The sequence below is a fragment of the Plectropomus leopardus genome, chromosome 23, assembly GCF_026936395.1.
Source record: "Plectropomus leopardus strain MGB_pleo_1.0 chromosome 23, ASM2693639v1, whole genome shotgun sequence".
Classification (NCBI taxonomy): domain Eukaryota; kingdom Metazoa; phylum Chordata; class Actinopteri; order Perciformes; family Serranidae; genus Plectropomus; species Plectropomus leopardus.
In genome coordinates, this window is record NC_142198.1 from 758,163 (window position 1) to 776,994 (window position 18,832).

Below are 18,832 nucleotides of genomic sequence, written 5' to 3' on the forward strand. Positions count from 1 at the left end.
GCTGTGAAATTCGCGCTGCGCATGCGTGCACTTCTGTCTCCAACAACAAGAAGCAAGAGCCAGCCAACATGGCCGACCTGGGGAAGAAGTACTGCGTTAACTGCCTCGCAGATGTTACAAACCTGCGGCTTCGCTGCACCGACTGCCCGGACATCGAGCTGTGTCCGGAGTGCTTCTCTGCGGGCGCGGAGATCGGGAACCACCGGAGATGGCACGGCTATCAGCAGGTCGACGGCGGCCGCTTCTCTCTGTGGGGGACCGAGGCGGAGGGAGGCTGGACTGGCAGGGAAGAGCAGTCGCTGCTCGATGCTATCGAACAATATGGATTTGGAAACTGGGTACATCAGCTTTAAGTTACTAAACTCATTTTCCCTCCACACCACACAGTGTGCTCACAGAGCAGAGTTTGAAAAAGCTTACCGAGAAAATATCTCAGTGAAAGTTTGCTATAAACGATAATTTCCCGCTAACTTTAATGACCTTTATGACAGACCGTTTTTCCATGTAGCTTAGTGTCGTCAAAACTGAAAGACTGAGCATTAAATGCGGGCAAGGCGTCAACTTAATGACTCTTACAGCTCCACCGTTTTTATTTTTTATATCGTTTACAATATTAAACTAGATGCCACAATAAAGCGTTAATGATGCGTCACTGAGGAAAAAGGGGCGAGCAGTAGCGTTACCAAATACATGAGTTAGTAGTGACTAAACGTTTTCAGGTAATTATGTAGTAAATGGGAAATTCGTTTTCATTGCAGACACGTCATTGAACACACACTGAAACAGAATAAACAGACAGATTAAGAAAATACGAATTGTGGGAACAAACCAAAATCTTTAACGAGGAACTCAACGAAACTACTACTTACAGTACGTTTTACTGCAAGCAGGTTACACAGCTGTGTTGCCCTGAGCCTACCTGTTTACTTATATATTCATAAATACAGTTCATGACCTACATCACATTCTTTTTCATAAGCTTTATGAAAACCACTGTCTTTGATTTTGTTTTTACAGCAGCATTTCATTCTTGTTATTGCAATATAAATTTTCTAGTTAGTTCATAATTATTTTCGTCTATATATAGTAAAGCAATGCTCAGCTTTGCAGGTATTTAATTTTAAAAAATGTAAGTGTAATGCAAGGAACTATGGAGGCTAATATGGCACAGATTGAAAGAAGTATGTGCATGTCCTTAAAAGAAGAGCTCCAAATAAATCCAAGTAAACAATCATTCATTATTTAGTTGACTTAACCTGAAGGGAAATGATATGGTATTGTGCAACATGGATCCTATTTTTAGATGTTTTATTTTTTTTTTTTTAACTAAGAGACTAATGGAGGCAGTTTTAGAAACTGGTCCAGTATTAAGAGAAACCACTGCAGACACAGCGAGAAACAAGCTGCATGTGATCCCTACAGGCAGCTGTCCACCCTCAATATATGTCATATTAAAGTGCTTGTTTTTGCAACTGACATGTTCAGGTTGGTGTTCTAAGTGTCTGGAACATTATGAAAAAGATCCAACAGAGGAATGAAATATTTTCTGTACCTTCTGCTGGTCTGCTTGTTATTGTGACTCATTCCTCAAAGTCAGAGAGCACTCTGCACACAGTTAGGATGTGGCAACTACATATTCAGACTGTAAGACAAAAGAGGTGTGATTGAAGATGAACAAGTTTGTATATATAGTGAGCTACATGAATTGGAAAGCAAAATTAATTTTATTCTATACTTTTTCTGTATATCTTGATTAAGGATTTTGTTGTAAAAAGTTCATGTTGCTGACTTAGACATGAAAGGTATTGAGAATGGAGCTTTAATCAAATACATTTTTCATAATGTTTTGCATTTTCTGCACAATTTCTTCTATATGCATTGGAAAGAAGAAACTGTGGATTATGAAGTGGATCAAAAATACAGTGTTTGGCACGAATGGATGGAGATGTAGATTTTGTCTTGTTTGGTTGTGTGTTATGTGTTTAGGGCGCTGTGTGTGTGTGTGTGTGTTGGTATATTTGCTGTATTTTTGCTGTTTTTAGGTAATATTTGTGTTTGTGTTTGGTTGACATGTTTTGTGTTGTTGGATGATGGTGTGTTAACATGCAGGGATGTTTGTTTTGTTAGTTATTGTGTCTCAATAATTCCATGAGCTTCACGCGAATGACCAGAAACAGAAATAAAACATATGTATTAATTTAGTCATTCATTCAGTACAAAGAAGGGGTGGGATTAAATAATTTTCTTTACTTCAGCCCTCTCCTTTTTGGATATGTGAACTCATAGCTGCCAAATGCATCACTATTATTATTATTTTTTGTTGTTTTGTAGTTGTTTTTTTTTTTTGTTTTTTGGTACTTTGTTGATATTTATTTTCTAATTTTGTGGCATTATACTGGTTCTTGTTTAAAAATGCTATTTTGCTTTTCCTGTTTTGTTTTCTTCTGATTTCAATTAAAAAAGCAACCGGTAATCTTAAACCAAGGTACACCTCACAGTTTCAAAGGTTTATCTTTATTATTGTAAACTTCATTATCGATAGATAGAGAGATAGATAGATAGATATTTGCTGACAATTTCACATTTTTTTAGCAGACATGATGTGCACTGATGATCTAGATTACATAATCAATTCATTATAATTATTACATTTTAAATATTACATTTCTGATCCTCATAATTAAATGTTTATAGAAATGGAGAAAAATCACAATTTCCCAGAGTGACATCCCCAGATTGCTAGTTTTATCCAACCAACACTCCCAAAGTCAAAGGTTTTCATTCCCAGCTGACATTTGGTGAGAGCCAACCCCCTGCCCCCCCAGCAGGTCACCGGTTGGATTTAAAGGTGACAGTTAGTCTAACCTGGATGTCTTTGGACTGTGGGGGAACCAGAGGAAACGCACACTTACACTCTGCTCATTATTAACAACTTCCTGCGTGTTGTCTTTCAGGAGGACATGGCTGCCCACGTTGGAGCATCCCGAACTCCACAGGAAGTTATGGAACACTACGTCACTATGTACATTCACGGGAACCTGGGTAAAGCCTGCATCCCTGACAGCATTCCCAACCGGGTGACGGACCACACCTGCCCGAGCGGGGGGCCTCTGTCTCCGAGCCTCACCACACCACTCCCCCCACTGGATATCAGCCTGGCTGAGCAGCAGCAGCTGGGATACATGCCGCTACGTGACGACTATGAGATTGAATATGACCAGGACGCTGAGAAGCTCATCAGCGGGCTGTCTGTCAACTACGATGATGAGGATGTGGAAATTGAAATGAAACGTGCCCATGTGGATATGTACGTGCGCAAGCTGAGAGAACGCCAGCGGCGTAAGAACATCGCCCGAGACTACAACTTGGTACCATCTTTCCTGGGCCGAGACAAAAAAGACAAGGACAAGGAGAAGGAGAAGCCAGGAGTGCTGGGAGTTGTAAGCAGTGCTGGTGGTGTTGGAGGTGCAGGAACTGGTGGTGGTGCAATCGGTTTAGGTTCCACGACAGCAGTGGGATCAGGTCCTGTTCCCAGCACGCCCAAAAGAAAGATCACCAAGGAGGAGAAGGAGCAGCGGGTCAGACTGCGGGGGCTCTGCCAGTTCATGGCCCATCGGGAGTTTGAGGACTTTTTTGAGAACATGCACAAAGAGCGCGTGCTGAGGGCCAAGGTGCGTGAGCTGCAGCGATACCGCCGCAATGGCATCACCCGCCTGGAAGAGTCCGCTGAATATGAAGCAGCGCGCCACAAACGGGAGAAACGCAAGGAGAACAAAAGTGTGGTCACCTCCAAACGGGGCAGCGGAGGAGGGGGCGGGCTCGGCTCTGGGATGGGACTCGGGGGTGGAGCTGGAGGAGGAGGAGGTATCGCTGGTGGGTTGGGGGTCGGAGTTGGGATTAAAGAAGAAGGAAAAGATGGTGAGTTCACGGCCATCGAGAATCTGACGGGCTTTGAGTTGCTGTCGGACAGAGAGAAGGTGCTGTGTAACTCTCTGAACCTTAGCCCAGCACGCTACCTCACTGTCAAAACAATCATCATCAAAGATCACCTGCAGAAGAGGCAGGGCATTCCGGCAAAGAGCCGGCTGCCCAGCTACCTGGACAAGGTCCTCAAAAAGCGCATCCTCACCTTTCTCACTGAGAGTGGCTGGATATCCCGAGACGCCTCGTAGTGATCTGTCTGTAGTCAGGAAGTAAAGTGATGATAGCTGTTTGCTACAATCACCAGGTGGGACGAAACTACTGGCTTCCTTCATGGTGACCATGTGTATATGTACATTGCAAAGACAAACAATGCACCACTGGAAACAAAGTTTATTTTTATACCAGGGCTAAGAACAAAAGGAAGCCTATATTTTCACATTAGGAAAGGGAGAGCGGTGAAAAACAACGCTGTGGGTTCATAGTATTTTGTATCCATCTTGTTACTACACGAACTAAAATGCTAACAAATGTTTGCTAGTTGCAGAGATATTTTAGTGTTATTGCAGCAGGTTAATCTAAGATTTAAAGTCCCAACATGGACACTGCAAAAGTTAGTTTATGCTGAATAGAAATGCGAATGAGAACATTACATTTCCTGGAAATGTTTAAAAGTAGTTTTTTTGGATGAAAACTTGATAGTGTGGTACTGATGGGTAACACAAATATTCACTCTTGTTGTAAATGTTTTTCAGGATTTTTACGAAAGGCAAAACTTTGTTTGCTATTTCAGTTCAACAAGCAAGACACATTAACACAGTAGGAGATAGCTTTGAGAATTGTCTAACATTTTACAGTTTTTGAGATGGGGCTGTATGAGGTCAGTGTATTACCTACAGCAGACAGCAGTCAGCACACTGCTTGTTTGGCGAAGCAGACATGAGGGCCTACATGAAAGCTAAGCTATGCAGCAAAAGGTACTTAGCCACCTCAAGAAAGTCCTACCCAAAAAACTGAATGATTCTATACGCTCGATTGAGAATATTTTTACCTGCTTACCTTGCCGTCAGACAGCCCTTTCCTTTGGCATTACATTTTGTCAACCATAGAAATTATTTACACATAAGCGCCACTGTGCTGTTCACTGTATGAGGCCACAGGTCAGCTTTTTCGGGTCAGAAATTGTTGATATATATATATATATATATATATACATATGTATATATATATATATATATATATATATACATATGTATATATGGCTGTGCATTTTGCTGTTAACCCCCCATCTACACAGTACATGGCCTAGCTTCTGTGGTGGTACTCCTGTCTGCTTCCCCAAACTGGGAATGTGCCATCAACCATCTACTCTCCATGTAGGTAATACTGTGGAGGAGTACCTCATACAGTCCCACATCAAGAAAACCTCAAGTTTCCCTACAAGGCCCTATTTTACTACACATTGTCATAAATCTTCAGTAAACTCTCAATTCTCTGACATTTTTTTTCCTTCTTCCTGCCTACAATGGAAGGAGAAGAAGCAGCAGGGTTGAGCCATGGTTTAGCTCTCTGAAGTGAAGGCATTCAATATCAGGGTCCCGCAGATACAGGCTGACATAGAGCTGTTAGTAGCTTAGCATTGTTCTATCAGTTTGAGCACTGATGTCATCCAATAAGGAACAAGAAATGTAAGTAAAGAAATGCCAAAGAATATTAAAGTTTTATGCAGGTACAGAGTTGTTGTTTCACCATCTGTCCAGCAGAGGGTGATGGAGAGTTTGTTTTTCAACTGAAAAAAGGCAGACTGAACAACACAGTGACAGTCACAATTCTGAATTTTCCATTTGTTGGTAAATCCTGATAGTTTCTTACATATTCCAAATGAGACCACAGTGAGATACAGAAATCTCTTTTGTGTAAAAAAAAAAGAAACGGTAAGTCATTAAAGCTGACTGACAAAATGTTGGTCTTAAAATAAATATCACTTTACATATTGACTTCAGAAATCATGTATTAGTTGGGCTCTAATTTATTTTGTACGTAAGTTTTAGTTCGACCACTGAAATGAGTACGAACAATGAACTCTCCACTTTGTGAATATGTCCCAAAATCTTTACATTCACTCAAACAGTGCAACTTGGCAAAGCTTCAAATCTTCTGCTGCCCATGAATGTGTAACCAATTCAACTCAAATGCTAAATTGCAATTCCAAGACTATTGTTTATTAATATTCCCCCTCTTTATCTCACATGGCAGTGTTCCTTATTGTATGCATTTGAGTTTCCACAGTCCCATCTCCAAACTGCAGCAGTGTGACTGACCTCTTCATGTGCACACAGCCTTCCATCTGTTGCTACACACAGAGATCCTGAATGCTTTAAATAAAAGCAAATTAAATACATTTATTTAAATTAATATAATGCTTAAACTTTGAGATTCCTCAAAGCTAATTTAAAATCCCCTTTTTATATATATTTTCGTTTTGACATCAGCCTGCTATATATTCTCTTTGATCAACATATTCATGATTATTTACAGTTAACTGTCATTATAGGCAGAGGCAAAATGAATCATTTAAATCACTGCAAGTGTGACTCCAAACAGGAAGTATGTGGAAGAGAAGTGAGGATCAGGAGGATATTTCAAGTCGCTCTGTTGAATCTGAAGTGGATGACTGTCACACCAGCTTGAGTGCTAGTAGCTACTGATGCCAGTGAAGTTGGTTTAATGTTGGTCTTAGTGGTGGAGAGCCTGATGTTCTCTGAACTGGTCTACAGAACCACTGATCTATCCAGCCAGCTGTTCTCTGCCTCACTTAACATCAAACATCGTTTGGATTTTAAATGTGTCGATGCTTCAGGAAGATCTTTAGTGTGTGTTGAGGTTGGCGTGCACGCAGCCTCTTTTTTTTTGCAGAGTCCTGGTCATTGTTGGTTTCCTAGCAGTCTGTCTGGCTGCTGCTGGACACAATATTCATGATTATCCCAAACATTACAATTCATAAGGATGTTTTTAATCCCACTCCGCAATAAAATCATATATCACTCCATCCGTATGAGATTCATAAATCATAATACTGCATCTGTAACTGAGGGAAAATTGCCCTTTAAGGGGTGTCGGTGGGGGTGAATGAAAGTCATGAGTAACATTAGTTGTGCAGCAGTAGGCTTTGCCTTAAAGTAGAGCTTCATGGATCAGCTATGGAGGATGATGATGTTCTCTTATGGTCATCAGTCACACCGAGTCATATTTCCTCAATGTGGAGTTCCAAATCATGAACAAGTCAAACACTATAGTTGTTGTTAAATGATAACTCTTGTGATATTTCATGTTTCAACAAATCCCATGAAAAGACAATGAATTGTTTCCATGATCAAACGTGTGTTTATCTTTTTTCTCTGTGCCATCGACTTCCATTGTATGTTCAAAACATGTATGACTGCATCATGAGCTTTTTCAAGTCATCCAATTACTCAAAGCACTTTCACACTACAAGCCACATTCACACACAAGTGCCTGAGGTTTTCAACCATTCACACGTACTCACACACTGATGGAACAGCCATCAGGAGCAAATTGGGGTTCAGTATCTTGCCGAATGATATTTTGACAAAGACACTCTGACATGTTGCCTGGAGGAGCCAGGGATTGAACTGCTGACCCTCCTTTAAGAGAACAACCCACTCTACCTCTGAGCCACCACTGTCACTATGAGTTGCACTGGGAGATCCATTCTGTCATCACCATGAACACTGTAGTTTATTTGGACTCAGTCCCATACTCACCATCCTGCCATACACACTTGCTAATGGACCAAATGTGCACTAACCTGTGACTGATAGTTGTCCCAACAAATGCACTATTTCATCCTGTTTGAGTGAAAGTTGGATTAACTTTGTCTTTTCATGGAATATGTTGACATAAGAAAAATATCTGAAGACATAGGGACATAAACATGAGAAAAAAATGTTTAGTGGAGGGGGGCTGAAGTATTTCCAGCCTTCTCTTTACATAATTAGAACTGCTTCATCAAAGCGCTTTTCAATGAACTCATCTTGTGCTGAGTCTCTTGACTCTAGGTCTTAGATTAGAGAACTCCTCACCAACTGCTGTGTGGGAAACATTGATGATCATCTTTCCAACATTACTGGGTCTCCTCCTGCACATTCAAGTGTTGTCCTGCACATTAACTCCTGGCCAACATGTTCTAACTGCAGCTGGATGCAATCAGCTGTGGTGGGTTTACTGTTTGTTGTCTGAACATTAAGTCTGGCATTTTTCCTTAAAGCTGAGGGGTCAGAGGTCAGCTCCAAAGGCCATCAGGTCCCCAGTGTCCCATAAAGTTTAATGCCCAGTCTTTAAACCACACAGCCAACTGATGGTTCTCTTTGTTTGGATGTCTGCTTTGATTATTTCTTCCAAGAACCTACAGATTGTGATTTTTTTAAGGACTATTTTTCAGATTGGGATAGTGGCGTCATTCTGCATGTGCAACCAAATGTTTTATATTGTTCCAAAAATGGTGTGTTTTGGTGTAAGTGTCTCAAAGGAAAATATTGCAATTAGATTGAATTATCCCATTGGGGGCATATGTAAGAGGGAGTTTCTGTACTGTATGTCTCCAAATGTATGTAGTTTTGTAAGAAACATTGGAAAAAGAAAAAACTGACCTGTGAAATGTACAGTATTTTGTGTCATGGAAATGTTTATAGCTTTTATAATAAAAACAAAACTAGATTTTGGATTACAAAGGTGAAGCATTTTGTGAAGGTTTAGTCATAGTGATGGCATGCTGTTGTGCTGTTGTTACGTCTCATACGGTTAAGCTGTTTTGCTGTCCAATTATTTTGTTATTGCACATGAAAAGGTATGTATGGAGATGTATTAAAAGTGCAAAACAAAATGATTTTGAATATTCCTGTTTCCTCTTCAATAATTTAACAATACATGTGACTTTAAACGGACAAACTCACCCCAGAGAACAATTATAAGTACAAATTTGTCCTTTGTTATGCAGTGTAAAGTACGGTGATACAAGTTTAATAGCTGAAAAGCTAAACCCCCCGAGCACTTTTTTCAGCTGAAAGCCAATATATATGTGTATTTGTGTATTTTGTTGATCAGTTCAGGTCCAAATCTTGACGTTTGAGTGCCCATGTTGACACTTTCATGTTCTAGAGGCATTTTTTTTAAATAAGTCAAACTGACGTGTATTTGTATGAGTGCAAGAGTAATATGGGTGTCATTTAAAGCTTGTGCACTTATACTTGCTTTTGAGTGCACAAGTGCATTCACACTGAGAAGTTTGACAAAATGCAGTGCACTATAGGCAGGATTCCATTAACCCTCAAATTGGGCAAATTGAAATTAGGTAAGGTGACCACATTTCTGAAATGAAAAGTGGGGACATTTCCAGTTTGGCGATCAATATATCATTTGAATATCCACTGCTAACAGTGGATATTCAAATGATATATTGATCGATGAAGTAAAAGAGTGGAAGGTTAGGGTTTCATTTGATAATGGTATGTTCCACTGTATGTTTTAAATCTGGGAGAGCAAACTTGAAAAGATACATATTTGTGCTGTAGTCCACATTAGTTATATTGAGGATGTAGAGAACAGCATGATAGCTGGGTGGACCCTGTATGAGAAAATAAGAGAAAAATTATAATAATCATGGGTGGACTTCACTATTAGGCCCCCAACTCAAAGGGCCCACACAGTAATATACCTAATACCAGAAATTTCAGGTAAATGTAAGTACTCTGTGCTGATACCAGGCTACCCCTACTGAATGCAGGACTTTGACCTAAACTTTTGCTGTGTTTGAGTAGTTCTACGTCTTCTACAGCTGCCAATAACAAACCAACATTCCCAGTTAGAGAAAGGGAAACTTAAGGCAGTTTGTCTGGGGCCCAAAGCCCCCAAATCACTAAATCCGCCCCTGCTGGTAATAATTATAGTACAACAGAGCGACTTGACGAAAGGAGAGGCTTGGAGCCGCAAAGCTTCCTAGTGGAAAAAGTTAAGAAAATTCTTGTGAAGAATTGTGTTTTTTAAAGAGTTTCTCCTTAAAGATCGTCAGAAAGATGAAAGTAATTCACAAAACATCTTAGCTGTCAAGAGAGCTCCTGAGGTGAAAAACTGTTAGGAGTACAGAGGGGGTCTTTAGAGAGGCTGAAGAGTTTCTGAAACATAGAAGAAAACAGCAGAAAAACAAGAGGTTGAAGAAATATTCTCCAAATGCTGGAGGACAGTGAGTTAATGCAACATACACATCAGATGGTGTGGAAAGATTGTTTGTGGTCAACCTCATTAAAGATGCACTCACATTTCCAACTCAACGCTGTAACCATATAAATTAGTGATCACAACACTATTATATTTGGTAACTGCAGCACAAATGACTGCCTCAGGCCTCCATCAGCACTTTGATCACTCAAACAATGAACAACACTTTCACAGTCTCAGACCATGTTCATTTGATTTCCACTGGGTGTCCACACCTCGCACGCTCACAAAAGGAAAACCAATCACATCACTTCAAATAATGTACCTTACCTAGAAAGAGTGTCAACCACGCATCCTCAGAGGGCCAAAGTTTCTGTCCCTGTATTTTCTTGAATCCCCATGAAAACTGTCAGCAGGGACATTTAAAGCATTTCACCATGAATTCATATGTGAAATGTTTCCTATGTGACAAAGCACAATGGCTTTTTATTTCTGTATATATATATATGAATAAGTCACATCAATAAGAAGACAATGCAGTTTCTTTCAATTTTTCAGTCTTAAAGATAAGGTAATAATGCATATGCTGTAACTTGTGTGAAATATCCTAAAAATAAAATGTGCACATGTACATATAATAAAAGTAGTCCACATGAGTAACACGTGTAGTGGGATTCATCAGTAATATCTTTAACCTTACAATGTTGTAGTATGTTGCTGTATATGTGATAGTGACGTGATATATCTGACTGCAGGAAAGAGCTGTCACTGTGTTGTTCAGTCTGCCTTAAATGTTCCACTCTTTTGAAAGAACAGTAAGGAAAACAATCCCACCACATGGTCCATTTAGTTGCTGCTCTAGAGCTTTCATCACATCGTCAGAGGACGGAGTTTGCCCACATGTCCACAAATGTATATGTTGGAATTCCATAACTTTTTCTCAACAGGAGTAAAGTGAGTAAAAAAATATAAGGGACAATTTTAGAGTTTTGTTTTGAGTAATATTCATTAGAACCCTCCAATAAGGCACACAGTCAGTGAGGCTGTTTGTCAGAAGGTTTATTCATTTATGAACAAGCATGTCTGTCCCCGAGGTGGAGACTGTCTGAGATATACAACAGAGTAGAAAATGTATAAGGTGCAAAAATAAACACTGATGCATAAGAGACACCCCCACCCCACCCCACACCCCCCACACCCCACCCCTCATCCCCCACAAAAAACATAGCTATGTACAGCAGGTTCACATTTCCTGACATCAGACATGTTGCTTAGTTCTAAGCCTCATTGAGCCAAAAGGGTATCAGAATTAAGTAAATACTTAACGAAATACTTTTTTGTAAAACTCCCCACACGCTGTCATTATCCTAACATGCTGACTACACGCTACAGCTGGCAGACTCATGGGGCATCACTCTGAGAACAAGAACGGGATGCAAAATATTTACAGGAGCGAGGAGCAGTTGGTGCCCATGTGTTGCATGTGGAGAAACTGGCAGCAACAATCAATCCCAAAAAAGCACCAGGTATAACTAAGTATCAACATGACCACAAGCAGAACACAGCGGGAGCAGTGGAACAGAAAAAAAGCACCATAAAATGTAATATTTGTGTGTGTATGTCTGTGTGTGTCACAGTCTTTAATTTAACAGAACAGCAATTTGAGTTTATAGCATGTGCCTCTATTTCAGTCAGTGTAATGTTGATGGGTTTGGAATGTGCCATGGAGGCATTTTCAGAGTGTACCCACACACACACACACACACACACACACACACACACACACACACACACACTACACACAGAGTGGGATGACAGGGCTACAGTGAAGCAGTGGCGTGATCAGAGGAGCTGGACCAAGGCTCTTGGATGAGGGACTAATTGTAAGCCACAGCAGTTGAGGTTTCAAAATTTCCAGCGAATGCCAAATCTGAAGGGGGCCACGCCTCAGCCTGACCTGCCTTGCTTTGCAGATGCTCACACACACCATGCCAGAGTCTTACTGCAGCCTAATTACAGCCATCATCATCATCACACCAAAGGAGTATTTAAAGAGGCACAGCAGGTTTCAGTTAGAGGCAGGTGATTAGGTACATTTCATTTGCTAGTTTTAAATACTGAGTTAGCAGTTGCCTGCCAAATCTGTAGCTATTAGCTAATCACTAGTTACTTATTTTATCAGTTTGACACAAACACACTGTATATAAAGATGGACAACATGGGAGTTCCCCCAAAGTGAAGCCAAAACATCTGGATCGCTCCCTGGTGTCTGTCTGCAGTACAGGTCATGAAGCCCGCCTCTTCATGGCCAAACTAAAAACTCAAAGTACACGGAAAATGTTTTCCCCAAAGATAGTTTCTGTCACTGATAGTAGTTCTCATCACCCTGATGAGAAATTGATAAAAAAAAATGATCATTTCAACGATCAAGTGATAATTTTTATGATCAATTTAATTAGATATTTACTTTTACATAAAGGAGATTTTCAGCCATGATTGAAAGCTGTGTGTGCCAATCTGTGCACTTGTGTTCAGTTGAGCTGCTTGAGATTTTGTTGGGAACTCCTCGACTGCGGAGATCGCTACTGCGCAGACTCTGGTTTCAAATGATGACACCAGCGCAAAATGTCAGCAGCTGTATTCGGGATATTTTGCCTTCATTTAACCATAGCGGAGGTCAGTGGGGATGCGTTGTCCATCTTTATATATAAAGTCTGTGGTCTGACTTTGAGTTGATGTTAAAGTGGGTTTAGTCTGGTTTGGTCCTAACCAATCAGTAGAGAGCGACCACCATCTGTTTCATCTATTGGGAATTTACGTAAATCAAGTTGAAGTTGTCAGTTGTAGAGCTGCCTCCATCTTATTCATGTTTGTGTCATGTTTCATGAGTGGAGCTCTGGAGCTTGTACTGGTTGATTTTTCTAGCCAGGAGGAAACAGATATCAGTGAGACAGCTCCAAATCAAAGATGTGGGCAGCAGCTCAGACGTCTGGAGCCAGGCTTGTTTGGAGGATATTTCTCATTTTCTTGATAACAGGTAACAAGTAATCTTAAGAGTCCTCCTTACCTGATCTCATATTTGTATTTCAATACAGGAGTGCAAAAACAGCATCCTTTGTGTTTGTGGAAATACTCTTACAACATTTTTCAGTCAAAAAATGACATTTGAAGCTTCAGCACCCTCACAGATACAGAACATAGTAGTAAGTAGTAAGTAAGTTGACAAGGGACTCAAACAATACATATTTCATGGTTTATCAATTTCATAATTTATCACTTTCTGTTTGTGAAAATGTCCTTACACTGTCCTGACTGTGACAAAGTAAAAACAATTAACATCATTGTTAATGACCTGGGATACTGTCAATAATATCATAATCATATCGATAATGTCAATCCAGGTTTCAAAGGGTTAAACATGTTAACACTGTCTCCCAGCAGTATAGATGAACCTCACAGTCTGTTGTGTTTTTTCTGACAGAGCAGCTGCAGTGTCCCTCAACTGGTGTGTGGAATGATTATTGTGAGGCACTTTGCTTGCTGATGCTGACAGCCATGAATGAGAACCATCAACGGTTTAAGGGATGGGATTCAACAAAAAAAAACTTTAAATATATCAGCATAAATAAAGGGAAGCTAGTATTTCCTCTAACATTTACAAATAAATACTTGGGTTTGACCTTTCTGAACCCAAACTGTCAAACAGATTTGAACAAAAAGGAAAAGAATGTGGTTGCTCAAGAAGGAAGTACAGCGGACAACACAAATTGCACAATTTAGTACACTCAGCATGCTCAATGATAAAACTAAAAAGGTTGTATGTGTATGTTGTGTTATTGACAGCATACTAAAAACCAGTGACGGTTATGTTCACGTGAATGATGCTTGTGTGCTCCTCAACACGCTCTGACAGTATCAACAAATAAATATATAAACAATTTCTTTAAAGAAGAAAGACATGAAGGTCAGACTGATGTGAGGGTCTGCTGGTTTATGTGCCACTCTTCTGCTCCCATTCCTGCAAAACAAACACAAACACACACACACACACACACGTTTAACCACTGTCACTTTTTCAGAATAAAGGGTAAACATTTTTTGAAGTAAAATAAACCATACTTTAAATTTAAACCAAACTATAATTTATGCTATTTGGTTGTGTGCATTTATATCTATGAGAGAGTGAGACACACACACACACACACACACACACACACACACACATATATATATATATATACACACACAGTTTATAGATATAGATATATCTATCTGTCTATCTAGATAGAAAGATAGTATCTACCTACAGCTGTGACCGCCACAACTGGCCTGATATTAGAAAGTTTTTCGACACAGCTAGTCGCACTCAGTCTGCAGAGTGACCTCTGACCTTGGCCTTCCTGAGGACGTGTCCCCGAACTGGTGACGCCTTCTGGTTGCCCTGCTGCCGACGCAGCAGAGAGGCGCTGTTCACCGGCAGGGAGCAGGACTCTGTGTCACTGGTGTCACAGCTGGAGAATGGAGAAGATTCATGGGTCCGACGCAACATCGCTGGTGACTACACGTACACACACACACACACACACACACACACACACAGAGAAGAATTATCATCCTCTATCGCTCTTCCTGAGGTTTCTTCCTTTTTTTTCTCCCCCGTTACAGGGGTTCTATTTCCGGACTTTTTCCTTGGGTGATGTGAGGGTCTAAGGGCAGAGGGATGTCGTACACTGTAAAGCCCTCTGAGGCAAACCATGTTTTGTGATAATGGGCTCTATAAATAAAATTGACTTGACTTGACTTGACCGCAGTATAACAGCAGCACACATGAAACAGGTCGCAGGTGTTCCTGACCTGGACTCCAGAGGAGCTAGCTTTGGGTTCAATGGTGAGGCCCAGGGTGACCCCACCACTCAGGGCTTTCTTCAGGCTCTCCTTCACCTCCGTCAGCTCCAGCTCCAGGTTTACCCGCTCCTCCTCCCTCTGCTTGCAGTCCTGCTCCACCTTCTTCAGTCGCTCTGACAACGCTGCATGCGAGCGTTTGGCTATTGGAGGAGGAGACAAACTCTCTGTGAGTGTTTGTTACTTTAATAAACTGGGAGCTGGAGAGATGTTGTGTGGAGAACACTTCACTTTCCTGCTCCTTTAGATTTCAGACCAAACATAAATGGAAGCTGTTCATACCAGCAGCAGCCTCCAGCGCAGTGCGTAGGTCTCTCCTCTCTTTTTTCAGCTGGGTCAGATGGTTCCTAATGTCCTGCTTCTTCTTCATCAGCTCTTCCTCCTTGGTCTGCAGCCTCTTGGCGTCGGCCTCCACACGGTTCTTCCCATACTTACACTGGTCTGCACCTGCACAACAAAGATTTGGTGTGAAGAAGCTGAATCCAAGAGGTTACTTCCTGCAAGGTGACCAACACATGACTGAGATAATAATCTCACAAAGTGCAGTGACTGTGGGCTTGTTGATGTTGTCTTATGTGTTATTTTAAAAAGTTCCAACAGATGCATTTCAGTGGGATATGATGACTGATATTGACAGTAACGTTTGTTGTCTTTTTACTAGAATTGCAATGAGCTGTCCTCTTTTATCTGGTATTTCTTGCAAGATGACAGACCAACAATTGAAAGAATAATTTGACAGAGAGTGTAGAGTTGTAATACATAAAGTAACTCATGTTGGAGGAAAGACAAGAAGTTGTGTTTGCATAAGTATTCATGAAGGGTATAAAGTCATATAGTGGAGGGAGGTGGGCTTGTACATAATCATTGTTTTGAAAATGTTTGCATTGGTTGTATTAAATCACAGAGATATGGTACTTTTTGTTGAAGCTAAATCAAGGTGACAGCAGAAACATGGTGATCCCTGTGTACTGCAGAACTAGACAAGCTAGCAACTGAAAGTTCCACCCTCAGCAGTGTCTCATACCCATTTTCCACCAAATTAGCCCTGGTGTGTAAACCGCCTCTGTTCAGGATTCTTGGACTCTAGGTGCTATCCAGCGAACCACCCCACATTTTCATAAGTTTTGCATGGAACAATAGTAATCATGGATGTGTTATTAACAGAGGGCATTGCACAACACAAGTAAACAGTAGTAACAAAGTGGTGGATTACAGTAATTATCTGAGAAATTTTGCTCTATAATCACAGATATTAAAAAATAACCATGAACCCACTAGACCACTGCAAACTCTTTATGTTCTGATGATTTTTCACTTGACACCCACTGGTGTCCTCAGTTTGCAGTAGGGCTGGACCCAAATATTCAGCTATTCGTTAATTGGGTAGGTATTTGGTTTTCAATATAGGCATTCAGAATTTTTAAAAAATATATATGTACATTTATGTACAATTTTTTTCAGAGGAAGAATGCCATTTCAGTGTTTGAGATCCTGCTGCTGCGCCTGTCACACACATGGTGACAGGAACACGGTTATTAACCGTTTATTGACAAACCATTTCGGTGTTGTGTGAGCAGCACCGGAACACAAACACGTGAGCCCCCTGCAGCTCACCCTGAGTGGAGCTCTGTCCTGCAGCACAGAGCAGATGATCATTTCAGATTGCACAAAGAAATTTAACAGATTAATTTAAAACTCTGGACACAGACTATTATACTGATAACTGTCGGAGTAGTTTTAACTTAACAAACTATTAAGTGTTAAGCTGTCAAACAGTCGGAGGCACACCGGGAGCTGTCATAGCTAACACTGAAGCTCTGTGGCCTACGGAGTCTTTCTCTCACCATCTTATGATCTCTTCCAACCTGACAGTGAAGTCATGAAGCACACGGTCTCTCCCTCCCCCATCCTGACAATGAAGTGTGGCAGCACAGACTGCTGTGAGTTGTCATGCCTCATTGGCAATGGCACAGCCAACCACCGGAGGTGCCCTCACCCATAAGAGGGGTGATCCCTCCCTGCCAGCTCTCTCTTTCGCTGTTCCTGACGGGTGATGTCATTTCCGCACCGGACGTTTTGCTTCGGACAGGTAACGCGGCTTGTCTGCTCACCTGCTGCTTTTCACGTAGCATGGAGCTAATGATTGTGTGTTGTGCTGCAGAGTGGCCGACTTGGTGCTTCCCAGGCTCGTGTGCGTGTCACCTGAATGGCCTGCTGTGGTGAGTGTCTCCCTCTCTGCCTGTTACACGGTTACTGGTCATTACCGCGGCTAACTTTAGCCTGATTGTAGGTGGACGCTGGTAGCTGCGCGGTACCCTCTCTCTCTTCTTTTGGTGTGCGTGTGTCATAGTGGTCGATCTGCTAACTGGTAGGTAGCTTCCTGCATTCCTTGCCTTTCTTATGCACATGTAAACTTAGTGATGATAAATTTATCGGGTCCTCAGATCCCTATTCCTCAGCTAATGGTGCCTGAGTGACGTCTGCCGATGGTGCGTGAGTGACGTCAGCACCGGCGGACCGGGTTTGCGGCTTGAACTAAAGCGACGTATAGCCGCCAGCTACGGGGGACCGCTGCTGCTTTGTCTCTGTTTTATTTTGTTTTCTGCGTTGCTTTGTTTCCGTTTTCTTTTGTTTTGTTTTCCCTGTTTGCAAGGTTTTAATCTCCATCATTTTAACAATTTGAATGCAGTGATTGAATAGTGGGGTTAGCTCCCTCCCCACATTTGTTTATTTCTTTGTTTTGTTCTCATTACTTATTTAGTTTCTCTGCCTGCTGGCCTAATTTGTTAATTTCTTGGGTTTTGACATTTTGGTTGGGCAGAGGGATATTCTTTCAGTATTTGTCTTTATTTCTTTCGTTTGTGGTTGGTAGTTTGTGTTGTTTAGTTTCTGATTTGTATAATTTTTTTTGGATATTTGTTTGTTGAATTTTGTTGCGACCCCACTAATTTACTTTTGTTTTCCCTTTAGTTGCTGAGGTCCGGTGGTGGCGGTGGTGACCTGGTGGCGTGGTTTCCCCCCCTTTTCTCGTGTGCCGTGCTCCCTTGGGTTTTGGGTATCCTCACAGAGTGTGTGCTGTGTGTGACCGTCACGTGTGTGTTTGGGTGTTTATATGTTTGATTGGGGATCCTCCGCATCAGTCGGTAGCCCACGCACCCCGGTAAGCCTCAGCTTTAAATTAGTCCCCCCTGATTTGTCCCTGTGTGAGTGGTGTTTTAGCGTTTTAAATTGACTGTTAAAATAAAGAGCATGCTTGTTTGTACAGAAACGTGTCTCCTGCCTTGAGTGAAACGAACTGCGTGCCTTAACGGTGAATTTGGATGAAACCTATTTCCTGGGGTGAAACTCCCCAGGTGGCGTTGTCGGTTTAGTGTATCATCTGACCAAAAACTTTTATACCTCATCACCCCCTCTCGCCACAGAAGCTATGGGGTGCAAGGTGTCAGCACAGTGTCTGTCATCCCACCCATCAATTATTCGCTGTTGATTAATGCAGAAGCTCTGGTATTTGGGACAGCCCTAGTTTGTGCTTAAGGTTAAAAAATTGCTATTTTTTGGTTCCAGCTGAGAACCAACTCTTCAGTTCTAAACCAATTTATGTTTGGTGGAAAAGCTCTTAACAGTTCGACATAAGTTGTGGGAATTGGAAAGGAACTACTTCCATGTTGTTAGAAAGGCATAACTGTCATGTAACTCCACTCTTGCAGGGCAGAGCCATCCCTCAAGAGTCGTCAGAGACTTACTGCTTAACATTTAGTTTCTTATTCCATCGACT

At 41.3% G+C, this 18,832-nt stretch overlaps 2 protein-coding genes across 5 annotated transcripts in view; one reads left to right on the forward strand and one right to left on the reverse strand.

The window, feature by feature from the left end:
• The first annotated feature begins 36 nt into the window (after positions 1 to 36).
• tada2b (transcriptional adaptor 2B) lies at positions 37 to 8,827 on the forward strand. Its single transcript, XM_042512226.2, has 2 exons — positions 37 to 338; positions 2,955 to 8,827. The coding sequence occupies exons 1-2, from the start codon at positions 69 to 71 to the stop codon at positions 4,170 to 4,172; spliced, it is 1,488 nt and encodes a 495-aa protein (XP_042368160.1). The 5' UTR covers positions 37 to 68; the 3' UTR covers positions 4,173 to 8,827.
• A 4,573-nt stretch (positions 8,828 to 13,400) lies between these two features.
• Positions 13,401 to 18,832, reverse strand: part of afap1 (actin filament associated protein 1) — a 122,999-nt gene continuing 117,567 nt past the window's right edge. For all 4 annotated transcript variants that reach the window (XM_088073971.1, XM_088073969.1, XM_088073970.1 and 1 more), the window contains 4 exons: positions 15,340 to 15,504; positions 15,010 to 15,200; positions 14,546 to 14,713; positions 13,401 to 14,173 (listed from right to left, as the gene is read on the reverse strand). In XM_088073971.1, coding sequence (XP_087930097.1) covers positions 14,147 to 14,173; positions 14,546 to 14,713; positions 15,010 to 15,200; positions 15,340 to 15,504 — 551 coding nt within the window. In that variant the 3' untranslated portion in view covers positions 13,401 to 14,146. The remainder of the gene's footprint in view (positions 14,174 to 14,545; positions 14,714 to 15,009; positions 15,201 to 15,339; positions 15,505 to 18,832) is intronic.